The following is a 15,427-nucleotide window of genomic DNA, read 5'->3' as shown; positions in this document are numbered from 1 at the left end:
CAAATAATATTTAATTTATTTATGTCAACCTACGCAACAAAGTTTTGTAGGGTGTTTTTTACAGCCCACCATTACGGCTTCTTCCCAGTAGTGCATGTCGATTATGTGAATATTTAACTGAATTATGCTATATCTTATCATTAAAAGACGAGATATAGTTGATCATTGTTTATTTAAATATAGTATCATATCACTTATATTAAACGTATCATTAACATTGTGTTTGCAATATTGCCATTTTTGTAGGATAAAATGTACACGAGCATAACACTTAAGATAGTGGTTTTACTAGTAAAATAATGTTCAATTTTGACTCAATAAAGAAACTTTATACGCGCCAATACGACTCTTAACATCGCCCATCATAAATAACGGTTTTTGAGGAATAGTTTCCTGCGTTTCAATGGTCTGATATTGATGGGAAAACTTGCACTATAGAACGATACTGTTCCCGTGTATGTGTTCTGTTTGAAAACCGTTTTCCTGCATCAGTGATTGTACGTTTGTTGCAGGTGTGTCTTTTTCTATGTTTCGTATGACAAAATGTTTCTAAAAGAATATATGCATGCGCTGTGAATTCTCAATAGTTAATATGAATTAGTCATACATAATTTTTATGTTTTCAAAATATCCATTACATAGATTTCGCTTTTATGTTTTACAATAAATGTGTTATAATTACCAACCTGCTTATTTCTTCAGTTCTGGTTTTAACATTCGTTCTTTTATAAATGTTTAATATCTTGTGTGTGAGTGTAGAAACGTGCAATTCAATTGTGAACACAGCAGTTTGCAAGCATGTTAGACACACAACTAAGCGATAACTTAAACTTAAAACTGTATTAATGTTTTAGCCACCTATTGAATAATTGCATATCTTCACCGAAACCCTAATGTTTGCATAACCCTAACTAATTTGCATTCCGACGCAAGGTGGATTTAAAGAGATACACAATTGAAATGTTTAAATTAAATATGTGTATCTTGGCCATTTATATGCTATACACGTCTCAAGTAGAAAGCAACCTTCTTTTATAGTCATGTGATTCAATACATGTGCATGAACGAACAGATAATATGCACACTGCCAAATGTACAGATGCTACATTTAACTTTTATGTTGTTATTGATGTATCATCGACTGAATTAAGTGATCTTCAACGGGAATTTAAACACCGTACGTTCGGAGGGACAGATGGGAGAATAATGAAATGTTTGATACAATAAAAATTCACATTTAAGTATGGGCATTTAAGTATGAGACGCTTCATAGTTGTATGTTTTTTATATCAGTTTATATGGATATAACAATTTTATTATATATGAATCATGTTTTATTCCTGTTTTGTCGGTATTTACTCATACTGCTATTACGCCAACCTTTTTTTATTCCCACAAAATATCAACTGTAAGCAAGCTCAGAATTATAAAAGAATACATGCATTATGACACCGCAGGTATTATGCCTATCAATTCGACATAACGTGCACTGTTGCCGTTACTTAGATAATATCTTAGTTGCACTTTGCCACAAAATGTCATAAAATACTATCTCTAAGCAGAGACAAGTCAAATATAATATTAAATAAAAAGGGGGATAATTTATTGTTAATATTAACAAAATTCATTTAAATACGCCGTTGGGGATTAAAATCTATTCAACTGGTTATAGGAACATTAAAAACTACGTATCCCACATAAACAAACATGTATAACTCGTTTCACGATATATACTCAATTTCAAATGTCATACACCCTGAAATAAATAAATTTAAAAAAAACGTTGATATTTTATATTTCATTATGTCATAAACTGCTTTACAATTGAAATGTTTATCCTTGTCATTATCATTTTCCATATTATATCCCCGTTTACCGAAAAACATATATTTAACACACGTACAGCAGAAAGTAGCCGTACAAAGAAGCAAATTGTATATCAGATTCTTTGAATGCTTATTAATTTTGTTCAATTGTATATTACAATTAAACAATATTGCAACATAAAACTTGATATTGTCAGTTATTATAAATATTATCGAAAATATAGAAATTCATAGTGTCCCTTATTATATAGATTGATAAAACTGCCACGATCTTCATGTGTGCATCAACAAACAAACTTTCAACATTTAGAAGCAGTTTATAATTTTACCCTGTTTCACATTAGTGAACTTCCTAATCTATATCACAAAATTTAAGGTACGCATGGATATATTGAATTCCATGTACAACGCATAGGAAAAATGTATTATTTTGTCTTCAAACATTACACGCCTGTACTTCTTCACCGTTATTTGGACTTTGGTATATTATCAGGTTTAATTTTAACCATATTCAAATTCGTGCCTATTTAAAAGTACATTTGGTAACAAACAAAAAAAGCAACATCAAGAACAACCCAAAACATAAAAATAATTACTTTAAGCGTTAAGTTACAACTTAAGCGAATAAAATATAATCGGAAAAGGTGGGTAAACATTAGATGAATGAAGTAAACCGGCTCATAATTGGGAAATAGCTAGACAAGATCTAGCAACAGTATGCTAAATAAGAATATCACTAAAATACTCGCGAAATACGTTTCATGAAATAAGTTGCATGATTTTAACTTAACTAAACTAACTTTAATGGGAATGTAAATGTAACAAGAAATATCTTTAAAAAAGATATACGTCGTTGATTGTGGTTGTGGTTCAACTTGATGAAAGATAACGAGTTATATCAATGAGACAGCAAATTCCTTTTCCTACGCAGTTCTTAGCAGCTTCACATGCAAATCAATAACCTTGCGCCAGATTTCGTGCCTTACTTCGCATTATTAGATATTGTTGACCACATATCTATAGATATAGAACAAAAATATACAAGAAGAATAGAAATTAAATGATATATGAGTATATGGCCAAACACGAATCAACCGCACATATTTGAAATATTAATACGCGCGTTCTTTGAACAGACATGTATTGTTGTAAAGGTTTTTCGGACATAGTTATTTGATTCGATTGTTAATAGTATCGTGAATCATCGCGCACAAGCTTAGTAAATTGGTTGCTGTGGTGGAATAATTCTTATTAAATTAATCAAAACTAGTACCTATCATGGAATTATGGAAAAAACAATCTTTTATTGACATACCATGATTATATCGCCGAATATCTGCAATGAAGATATTTCCGGTCATGTTCACTGGGTTAACGCGATAGAGTTTATATAATGAGTCTTGTACTGACCGCGAACTGAACTTTATACCTTGCGAGATGGAATGCAATGCTTTAAAGTGAGGTCACGATTTCACTGCTGGAACGACGGTTTGTTTAAAGCTGTATACTTTTACATATTATTTTCGCTGTTTCGAAAACAATTTAACATATTTTGGTCAAAACAAATATCAGGATATGGAACAACAATATTTATATGATCTAAAATATACGTGATCATAGAATGCAATACGGTTGTAATAACTAAATATGAGAACGCAGCCTTTAAAAACAAACGCTATGGCGCTGACAATCCTCTGAAAATAAAAGGTGCACGCACAAACCGTCTTGATGTCAAGAGTTGAGTGTAAAACTGTTCTATCTATCAAGTGTCTTCATTCGAGATACAATTGTTTCATGCAGAACACGCAGTAAAACAGTGTTACAAAGACGCGGACATGATTCCAATGTTTTGGTTGTATGCTGAAATCAGCCAATGGAATAAATGAAGTGTATTCATTTGTGTCGAGCCGCGGTCAGGTCAGGTAAGGTCAAAAGTGACGTTAAACAGCTACGCCACAAAACTTCTATTTATATTCTGAGCACCAGATTTGACTGTCAAGATTATTGATTTGGTATTACGTGTCTTATTTCGCGTTCACGAATCGAGCAGATATTTTGAATGCCTACAATACTTAACCAAGAGCATTAATAGAGCAATATAGAATACATATATACATTGACTGAATATAATATGTTCCACTGATAAGGGGAAATAATAGAAAACTACTCAGACGACTACCTAGCTTTGATTGTGTTTAAACTGTACACGACCCTAAGTATAACTTGAGTGTTAAACTCGCTGCGCAGCGACATAGCACACGGTGATAACCTTCTAGCTGGTTTGTTCAAATACACTTAGCGATAGCGTGCGTCTAATAATAGATAGATATGGTTTAGTGCGAAATGCGTAGCGGGCGCCATGTTGTGTTAATATATAACCGAAATATAACATTAGATTTCGGCGTATTGGATACATACGCTAGAATGGCTCAATCCGACAATACAAAATCTAACATCTTAGCGTACGTTCACATGCATGTGGTGCGTAGGGTGTTAAGAAGACTGTTGGAATATTGTGTTTACCAAGAGGATAATACATGGACCGTTGACAGGTTTCTGTTTCAAAATATGCATAGAATTCTTGAGACAAGAATTGGACGCGAAACCAGGCAGGTTCTGTTTCCAGGTTATCGAGAAGACACCAATGTCGCAAGCTGGCCTCTAATTTTGTTCCCTTTTTTAATCACTGAGATAAGTGGCACATCACTTTCGTCGGAAATAGTGGATATTATCCGACAACTGACGGATCTTCGTCATACGTTACACGGACGGATTTTTTCGGGAATAAGTGACCAGTTTTTCCATGAACATTTAAATGATATCGAAGCTCGTCTGACGAATATTTGCGTTCTATTAAATGATGATGAACTTACGAGGCAGACACTTAGCGATCTGCGGACCGAGGAGGTGCGAGAAGATTATATCGACGATTTCAAAAACAATTACAAACAGGCGAAATCTTATAGAGAACAAATGACTTCGCTTAGGCCAGGTGACAATACATTTCTGATGAAGTTTTGTGCTTTCAGATTGCATTTTTTTTATCCTTATTTAAGTAGATATGCTTTATTAGAAACTCTTTAATTATTTGTATTATTGTAGAAATCCTTACTTAATACCAATCATCTTAATGCATTCTTTCACAGGAATACTTTTATGGTATTTTATCTTTTATTAATGCAACAAGATAAATAATATGAGAACAGCTGTTGCGATAAACATGTGTAACACTTGGAATAGATTGTTTACAACAAGTACGACTCTGTGCATAAGAGTACACACGTGTTAACAGTTGAATGAAGTTTATTAAACAAATCTTATCTCTTTGGACTGCCAATAAAGAACATTTTTTTATTTACAAAAGTGTGTGTTCTTCAGTCAAACTGACGAACTCCGCATGCAATATTCAATACATAAGTATTTTGTTTTTCAACTGGTGATGGGCATCGTTTTTTTAGCACGATTTAATTAAACATGTATGTTAATGGGTTTTTTACGGAATGTTTGTTGATCTGAAGAACATAGGGTCTGATTGAAACTTTAGTGTCATGTTCCTGCAATTGCTTTCAACGTTTTATATACATGCAGGCAACCTTTAATAAAACCATGTTATTGTATTGAAGTTTTTAATTTACAACATGTTCTATGTGATTATTTCAGAGCAACTAAGACTTCACCAGCAGTTGGAAAAAGTTGTAAATTTACGGGAAGGTAAATGTTTCTTACTTTTTAATAGATTTTGAGTACAGTGAAATTTCATACAATACCACAAGCAATATTCATTTTAATATACGATAAAAGCACTACCATATGCTCTTTTGTGTAACAAGATTTAATCGTTAAAGATATCTGAGTGGATCAAATGGCAAAATATGTTTCCGTAATTGACATTCCACGACATATGTATTGTATATCCTTGTAGAGCGAGAGCGAGAACGTGGTGCATCAGGAAAATGTTTACCGCCCCAGCCATACGACCAATGTACAGTAGATTTGAGAAGTCAGTATATACATATATTCCAATATTCCTATCAAGTGTATTACGTCTAATATATTTATCAACGATTATTTGATTCCATAACAATATTGAACATGAACGTTATTACCATTTTTTTTAAATATGTAAACTGTGAAATTAATAAGGTACATCGATAGGTTAAGTTCACATAGATCTTCAAATCAAATCATATATGGATATGCATACAAACTCATACAAATTGTATTGTGACCTGAACCATTTTTGCAAGTTTCTATTTTGATTTACAATCCGGTTTGTATACTACGTGAGCGCAGCTGTATGATGTTTTACTATTGAGATTTTGCGATTAATTGTAATTTGATATTGTAAATGTGTGCCTTTCCAGGTCTTGTGATCGAGTTGCACCTGATTCCTGAATTTCCGGAGCAAAGTCGACAGATAGCTAATGACATTGCGAACATTATTAACAACAAGGATACAGAACTGAAAAATAAAGAGTTGATACAAAATAAAGAAGCCATCCGAGCCGCATCGGATAGAGCATTTAGTGGCTTTGGTGGTAAGTAAAATATGAACATGATTGCCAAAATATTGTCAAAGCTTTAGAAGAATTTACTAAGGCGTTATGTGTGCAACTAGTAGCACGATGAGCGTACAGCAACGTTTGGTTGAACCTGTTAAACACTAATTGTATATAATGAAAAAGCAGTATTGTTCTCAAAAACGTCTCACTGACACCGAATCATTTCGTAGTTACGATATATTTATTGAAGCGAATGTATACGATCTTAGTTTCTTTGTTTTTCAAAACGTTGATGAATAAAAGGTTTTAAAAACTATAATAAGAGTTAAAAAGAAATATGGTCCATCTCTAATAGATATGGAACTATCAAGATGTATCCTCAGAAACTTTTTAAACAAACTAGGTTTAGGAAAGATCTTTAATAATTTTCATCCACATAACACAAATAAGCTCTACTGCTTACAGTCTCATACAACCTAATTATGAAAACGCTAAAAATATGTATTGGGATGCGTTAAAATGCACGCATACAGCACACATAAAACTGTTATAGTTTTTAATATAGAAGTATTCAATATATATAATGATGGAACTTCAGAAACTATCAGGAGAAAAATTCTTGATCGTATCTGCTCTTTTACTACGGACATGCGTAGAGTAAATAAAATTGGATAAATAGTACCACTATAAGATTGTTATCATATTTATTGTATTCAATATTCCTCATTTGTATTCATGTATGGGTTTAACATTGAAAAATAAATGTTGACAATAACATTGAATGTACCTGTCTTTTTATTTGTATAGCATTAATTCTTTTAGTGGATAAAATAAACCATTTGAATCTTGAGCATCTTGCCTATGTTTGCACGTATTTCTTATTTGCATAAAATCATGCAAACATACACAAGTTATCATACTTTTTTACATCCGCCAAATGATTATTAAACACGTATATGTTACTTTTTAGAATACTACGCTCAACTAGGCTGTATCGAGATTCACGTTCGGCTCAACAGTATCCAAAGTTTGATCCAACTCATCTCAAAGTGTGTCTCTGGGTCAATAACCGATACGTTGAAACCAATTCTTGACATAGTGCGCACAATCCCTGGATGCGAAACGTACGAACTGCACGCTGTTCTATACAAGGATGCGTATAACCACGTCATGGATGGCATAGGTTTGTTTTACCTTATTCCTACTATACTGTGAATTTGATTATTTGTTTTGTGTGTAAAATGTGTACTATACGCGCATTTAAACGCTTTGCCATCATCCGAAAAATTATCGATTATTCTCTAAGAATTCCCGAGCAATCCGGCAACATCAACAAAAAGGTGGTTTGGGATGGTATTGCAAACGTAACAGTGAATATGACGTTCCATCCGTAGCTATGCCTTTGTTTAAAACAGAGCAACTCCTGCATTTTGACGCAAGCAAATTGCAATTTTGTTTAGAAAGAACATTTTCCTTGCGTCTTTTTTACCCAACAAAGTCCTGACTAAGGAGTAAACATTTGTCATACGCATCTCAAGTTTCATGGTAATGAACAAGCATTGCACTTAATTAAAATCACTCCAGTGTATTTAAAACACCATCTATAAATTAAAGGGACCATATGCAATGTCGTTAATCTTATCTCAAATTCATTTTTTGCATTAAAATCAGTGTTTCAACGGGAAAAGAACAATATGAATTCCATTTTACATAATTTTCTTTTGTATTATTTTGCACTTAATTGGTAAGCTTCGTCGATCTTTATTTATACAATTATTTGACGAAGTTGAGCTGACAAACCTCAAATTATTCTTTGGTTCAATTAAAAATATTTGAAATCTATATGCAACTTAACAAATTTCAATAGCTTAAAAATGAAATCGTCCTTTCCAGTTAGTTCATTTATGTGAAATGGTCTCGATCAGATAACCCCATGCTTTGGTATTCTCATTTATTCATTATCCACACTTAGTTGTACAAAAAGATCAATAGGATATGAAAGAATGGTGGGATAGGGTAAAATACATTCTATCTTTATGTACAACGTATAATATTTTGAAAAATGACCGTGTCAGGTAAATTTAAATTTAAACCCGTTGCATAGCTTTCCTTACCTGTTTTACGCTCCAAACATTCATACACAATAGACGCATTTTGAATAGAATCAGATTTTAAGTACGGTAATCATATTCATTTAGCAGTTTGACATGCGTTATTCAGCTTATAACATTTTCTCCAAGCAGTTGTCCAAAAAAAGATACTGTTGAATTTTTGTAACTTTACAAGCAGATTTTTCAACTTTTTTTATGTGAAATGGAAAATATATAGCGAAATTGAGGAGGTTTATAATTAATATAAAACAAACTGCTTTCAAAAGGCTGAGTAACTTTCAGAAAGCCCAACAGTAAATGAGTTCTAAGATTTCTGCTAAGTGACTTCTCAGACCCCAAAATATATTATACCTTTTGTGTTGGTCATAAGTAGTACACAGTGTTTTTTTAAATCAGTTCATGAATAAGGCTTGGTCCCTTTGTATTCGGAAAATTTGCAGAGTTTTGACTTAAATTGGGAAATTAGTGTTGTTGTTGTTTTGCTAAAAATGCTTCAACATTGAGAATACAACTGTTTTCATTATGAGATTTACTAAGGTTGCGGATGGGAGTTGAACAAAATATTAAGATGTAAAAAAAAATTTTTTGGAAACCTTCCTTTGTAAATTTTTAGCTCCAATTTGGGGAAAAAATATAATAGTTGTTTGCATTTGGAATATGTCCGATTACCGGACCCTATTTTGAATTTAAAAAAAACACTGGTACAGAAAGTGGATTCGCGCTATGAACTCATTAACATAGGGCCCCATGTGTGCATCCCGAACAATGAAATCATATAGCGCTATTGTCAAGACACGGGTCCTTTTCTTAGTTTGTTCAAATGATGTCCCTGGGGTTAAAACTGTCCAAGCCCGAGGTCACAACTTTTCATAGAGACTTGTGTTGTAATTAACTCCAATTTTTTTATCTGCAACTGAAAGGGTGTGGGGTTGATATTTATTTATTTTTTATTGTATGATTTTCAGCTACTACGTATGTTTAAATCATGAATCTGTGGTCAAAATTTGCCACGCCATAGGGTAACTTGTTTTCCGTACGTGTATATTGCGGAAACTCTAAATGCAATACCCAGAAGTTTGTTATCTATAATATAAAGTATTGCAGTGTGTTCCTCTTCTAAGTTTCTGCCAATAATTCCCGTATTGTCAAAACTGGAAAAAGCACTGTGGTCACATCTTTAATAAACACTTGTATAGTAAATATTGATATTTTCAAAAATATCTCAACACTCTGAAACCGGACGGGTCATGGAATCAGTGTGTAACATTACAGTTTTCTTCTTCTGAGTGTTTTCAAATAATGTCCCTGGGGTCAAAGCTAGCTATGAACCTGGGGTCACATGATTTATATGGATAGATATAGTAATATACTTATAACATTTGATCCTCTAAAACCACAAGAGTTTTGGGTTCAATGTTGAGCATGAGACATCGTATTGTGGTTATCTACTAAGTTTACCAGAGACCCCTGTGGTCAAAATCCACTGACTTTACTTCCTAACTTCACTATACTCAACGCAACGTTTTCTTATATTACCAATTTCCATTAATTAAAAAGAAACAAAAGAAAATATTACTGTTCCGAAATGTAATCCAAATTATTATCAACCACAGAAGTATGCAAATGTGAGCAATGTGTGTATTTCAATTTAAAATTAATTGTGGTCATTGATACACTATGGTAGCATGGTTGATGCAGTTCTAATTATAAACATTACATTAAGTAAATATACCTGCCATGATTGTGTGATAATGTTTCTAAACGGTTCATACAATTATTAAAATTAGATAAAGCAATACATTTTTTCACAGGGAAAAAATATGCCGTTCAAAAAATACACATGTAATATTGCTTTGTCTCCTCATATCCGACCACCGATAATTTGACGCCTTGTTTTAAAAATCTAATGAAACCCCTGGTCTACTACACGTTTGCTGCTGATTTATTTTGCTAATCGACTAGGTATATTAAAATAAGTTTAATATAGATATAAACAAGCTGATGCAACCTTTATAGTATTGAAACTATAAACAAAACTATTCAATAGATGTAAAGAAATTGCGTTTGCATTGCTTTCGGAAAGAATTAATTTCATGTTGTTAGAAAGTGCACTATTATTCGTGATTTGGGAACCACTCGCAAAGAAACAGACGTTCGCGGCAATTTATGTTTTCAACTCAAATTGCATGGATAGTATACTTAATAAGCATTAGGAGACGACTATGCTTAATTTTCTCTACTGGACAAAACACGAATTCAAATATAAAACAAGGGACAAAATTGTCACAAAACCAGGTTTTCATTGTGAAAAAAAAATCTGATAAAGGGAGAAAACTCAAACTGAACTTTTGAAATGACCAAAAAAAATTAACCCCCTTTGTAAGTTTTTTTTTCTTTTAAATCTATTTTTAGTCGTGGCGACCTTGACATTGGAGATATTGACGTGATTCTTTCGTGGGACACACCGTCCCATGATGGTGAACAAATGTGCCAAATGATTTTAAAATCTCACAATGAATGACATAGTTATGGCCAGGACAAGCTCATTTATGGCCATTTTTAACCTTTGAACTCAAAGTGTGACCTTGACCTTGGAGATATCGACGTAATTATTTCGAGCGACACACCGTCCAATGATGGTGAACAAATGTGCCAAATGATTTTAAAATCTGACGATGAACGACATAGTTATGGCTCGGACAAGCTCATTTATGGCCATTTTTTACCTTTGAACTCAAAGTGTGACCTTGACCTTGGAGATATCGACGTAATTATTTCGCGCGACACACCGTCCAATGATGGTGAACAAATGTGCCAAATGATTTTAAAATCTGACAATGAACGACATAGTTATGGCCCGGACAAGCTTATTCCGCCAGCCCGCCAGCCCGCCAGCCAGCCAGCCAGCCGGCCAGCCAGCCAGCCCGCCCGCCCGCATTCGCCAATCTAATAACCAGTTTTTTCCTTCGGAAAACCTGGTTAATAATTAGAATTGTTAAATACATAATTATTTATATATTAAATTTATATAATGTGCTATTCATATTCTTTAAAAAAAAATCACCTCATACTACGTACTTTACTTTTTTGATTTACACAATGACGTCATGTGGTACAATCAAACAAACAAAATATTGTACAAGTTGATAAGTATATTACTAAATGTAACTATGCATATACATTAATAAAATATATTGTACAAAGTGATAATTATACTGTTAAATGTAACTATGTATATATACCAATATATATGTTGTACAGGGATACTGTATATTCATATCATAATGATCCGTGTTGAATCCTAAATGTATATGGTCTGTCTTTATTCAGCGTCACAGGTGCTTAGAGAGCTCGAGAATAGATGCCTTGAGGAAGAACCGAAGAAAAAGGTGAAAAAAGTATCAGCAACCGATCGCGGATCACTACTGCTGAGGGTCGGATATCCGAGTGTAGAGGAAAAGGAAGCGATTGAACTAGCTGTGAAAAACGGGGAACTTTATGCAATATTCAATGAACTCGAAAATGAATTGAAAACGATATGTTCTGACAAGAAACTGCGTTTGCAGACATCGGTTTTTGAAGATAGCATTCCCCAAACAGGTAAATCCGTATTTATAATATTGTGTATTTTCAGTGATACAACTATTAATATAATATCTTTAAATATTTAAGTGCCAAAAAGATTAATCATATTAAAGGTTTTATGTGAATTTAAGTCGTTGCTTTGCACTAACTGTTCTATTTTATTTTTAATGGTTGGTGTTCTGTTATAGAGGTATTGGATAAGAACAAGAATTTTTCTCCTAATATAGTCTCTGGAGTTTCCTTAATTGTTCGTATTAACATTGCATCACGTAAATATATTAATTACATAATGTATCGCATAGTTCATCTCCAGTATAATTATTACATCTATTTTTAATGCATTTACTGTTTTAGATACTGAACACGCTCCAGAACCTAGCGCTGATGACGTGAGGAAGGTTGTAGTAAGGTAATAATCTACCTTGTTCCGTACCTGTATATAATATATCAAACGATGTCTTTCACTTTGAAAGAAACATAAAAGACTAGGACTTAAATTTCAGTAGGGTAACGAATGCTGCTTACGACGTCAGCATTGATGCATACATTGTTTACTAATTAAATCACAGTGAACGTGTATTTATTCTGCAATATCAAAAAAAGTAGGGATGTCAACGAATATCCGAATATCCGAATATTCGGTCCCGGACCGAATATTCGGATACTGTTTTCCAAATCGAATATTCGGAAGAAAAAATAAAAAAATCGAGTAATTTCAAAGACTTTGTTTTCGTGAAATTTGCTTCAAACATTGTAAAAAGTTGTTCCTCGTGTCATAATGTTTATTCCGTTAGGCGCGATAATGCGTCGCTATGGTGATGACAGTATACCGGTCATAAATCCCGTTAATTGCCTAACAAAGACAGATACTTTGTGTCAAAATTATGATAGGTGCAAATCGCGTCGGCAATCAAAACACCGACCTGCACTTGATCCAATTACTCGAATTACATTTAAAATTATCAAAGATTAAATATTAAAGGAAAAGCCAACTTGGTGTAAAAAACAAATGAGACCGTATGGAAATTAAAACACCGACCCGTCTTGATCTAATAACTCGAATTACATTTAAAATGATCAAAGATTAAATGAGTAAAGAAATAGCCGAATTGGTGTGAAAAACAAAAAAGATCGTATGGTTATAATCACGTTGTCCAATCAAAAAGCTTTTAGAAAATAATTTACTCAACCTCTAATGAGTATTTGCATACCGTATGGTCCAAACTTTAATTAATTACTTAATATTCAATCAAGTATTATACTTAAAGAAATGTTTTTGGTATTTCGCCCTCATTTAATTGAAAATATTATAATTGCTACACGCATAAAGTAAATCTCTGTCCAAGCAAAATGCCACCTACGCCTTCCGCTGCTTGGAAGTATTTCACGACATCATCCGATAAGAAGTCGCCAATCCAAGTGACTTTTAAACGTGGCAACTTTAAAAGACTGACTGTTTAGTCTGTTAAACAGGTTCAAAGTGTGTTGTGGCTATGAACATAATTCGTTTAAGTTCAGCGTTAATTATATTTAGATCTAACTGTTTTGTCATGTAATTATTTTGTAGTCATGAAATATTATTGCTCTCGTTCTATTGTTGATGTACGATATTAATAGTTTAAAAACAGTTTTTGTCATTCAATTTTAACAATAAAAAGTAATCAGCTTCGAATTAGCGACGGCAACGCTGTGTCAATATTTAGTCACTTCCGGTAAACTTACGGTAAAAACGAAAGTAGAATTCATGGAGTAATGGTACGGTTAACAAAGTTGACCTTTTTTCCAACAGATGTTGACCGAATATCCGAATATTCGTTCGGAATGGTGACCGAATATTCGAATACCGATATCGGTATTCGTTGCCATTCCTAAAAAAAAGTGAGTAATATTGAGTTGTGTATGTACATTTGCAGCCAAAAGCCATCAACATCACCAAAGAAAAGGGAGTTACAAGTTGTTAAAAGTCTAGACATAAGAGCTGGAAACGATTCAGAAGATCCTAACATTACCGGATGTTCAATTGTATCTCTTAAACGACTCGCTGTGGCAGATCGTGCTAACAGATGCATCAAGTTAGTGGATACAGAAGCTGGTAAATGCTCTGGACAGTCGTTGACATTGCCATATGCCCCGTGGGATGTGATAAACATAGACGAGAACACCGCGATAGCATCCGCGCCATCTGCTGGAAAATTACTGCGTCTGAAAATAGGAGCTGATAAAATAGAATTAACTCACGAGTATGAGTACCATGATTCCTGTCGCGGATTGGCATATTCTTCCGGGCGATTGTATGTCACATACGGACGTCCTTATGCAAAGATCAATCTCTTTAACATATTTGACGCATCGGTACAGCAAACAATACATCATGGAATGATGCATGACCCTTGGTATATCACTGTTGATAACGCAAATAAATCAATGTACGTATCAGAAACGGAAAACCCCACAATCCTGCACTTAAGCAGTGAAGGAAGAGCTTTGAAATGTATTGATTTTAGTGGAATTGGTGAAGAACCGTTGGGAGTTATTTTGAAGGATAGTTCCAAGTTGTGGGTTTGCTGCTACAGCTGTGACAAAACACAATCTCTTCTTGAGATCGATGTTGAAAGTGGAGAAAGTGAGATCCTTTTTAAAGACGAAGGCAAATACCCAAGTGTCATACAGATCCACCGACGTTCGGGAAACATATTTTTGAACTCAAAGGGATCATCTTGTATGATACAGTGTACAATGAATGCAATTTAAACATTTGTAAATGCTTCAATGAGTTTGAACGTGTGATCTATTCGCCTCAGATGTTTTCCCAGATGTGCATGTACATTTATTAATTAGTCGCAATATTGGAAGTTCTTATATGAAATTGTATGTTTTAACATATATTGGGGACAATGTGTCAACATGTTGATTCATACGCCCACATAGCGCAGGAAATACGGTCACTGAAACCGCTTTGTTGTAATGTCACGCAAATTTTTTAACTGGTCATCGTATTGTTTCGATTTAATTTATTGAAGTTATCGAGTGAAAACAACTATCTTTGATGTTTGATGCAGTCGTTTAGTCGTGAACAGTATGCACATATATGTTTTATCTTATTATTGTTTGTGCTCCGAATGTTTTTTTATTTATTTTTTTTGTTTTGTTTTTCAGTTTACTACAAGGAATTTTCATTTCAATGAAAATTAACAATAAAGAAATTATCTTAAAGTATTGTTCAACAATACATTTTATTATTACACTATTGACATCAATATTGTTGTTGTTGTGAATTTACATTACAAACTTGTTGGATTAATCGACGTTTTTTGCTAAAAACGGCTAGATTGTACATATTTACTGATATGTGCAGTGAAACAAAATCACATAATAATTTCTAGATAACCCATCGAATGAAGTA

At 33.4% G+C, this 15,427-nt stretch overlaps 1 protein-coding gene across 2 annotated transcripts; it reads left to right on the top strand.

The window, feature by feature from the left end:
* Positions 1-3,622: 3,622 nt before the first annotated feature.
* Positions 3,623-15,281, top strand: LOC127831967 (uncharacterized). Of its 2 annotated transcripts, none has more exons than XM_052357063.1 (8): positions 3,623-3,748; positions 5,487-5,537; positions 5,749-5,826; positions 6,191-6,364; positions 7,299-7,511; positions 11,770-12,039; positions 12,379-12,433; positions 13,938-15,281. In XM_052357063.1, exons 1-8 carry the CDS (start codon positions 3,709-3,711, stop codon positions 14,773-14,775), a joined length of 1,719 nt encoding a protein of 572 aa, XP_052213023.1. In that variant the 5' UTR covers positions 3,623-3,708; the 3' UTR covers positions 14,776-15,281. The 2 variants fall into 2 exon arrangements, with proteins under 2 accessions (XP_052213023.1, XP_052213022.1); XM_052357062.1 differs by lacking the exon at positions 3,623-3,748 and adding an exon at positions 4,102-4,818.
* Positions 15,282-15,427: the final 146 nt, after the last annotated feature.

This window comes from Dreissena polymorpha, chromosome 5 (assembly GCF_020536995.1).
Source record: "Dreissena polymorpha isolate Duluth1 chromosome 5, UMN_Dpol_1.0, whole genome shotgun sequence".
Lineage (NCBI taxonomy): Eukaryota > Metazoa > Mollusca > Bivalvia > Myida > Dreissenidae > Dreissena > Dreissena polymorpha.
This window is presented reverse-complemented; position numbering and strand designations above follow the sequence as displayed.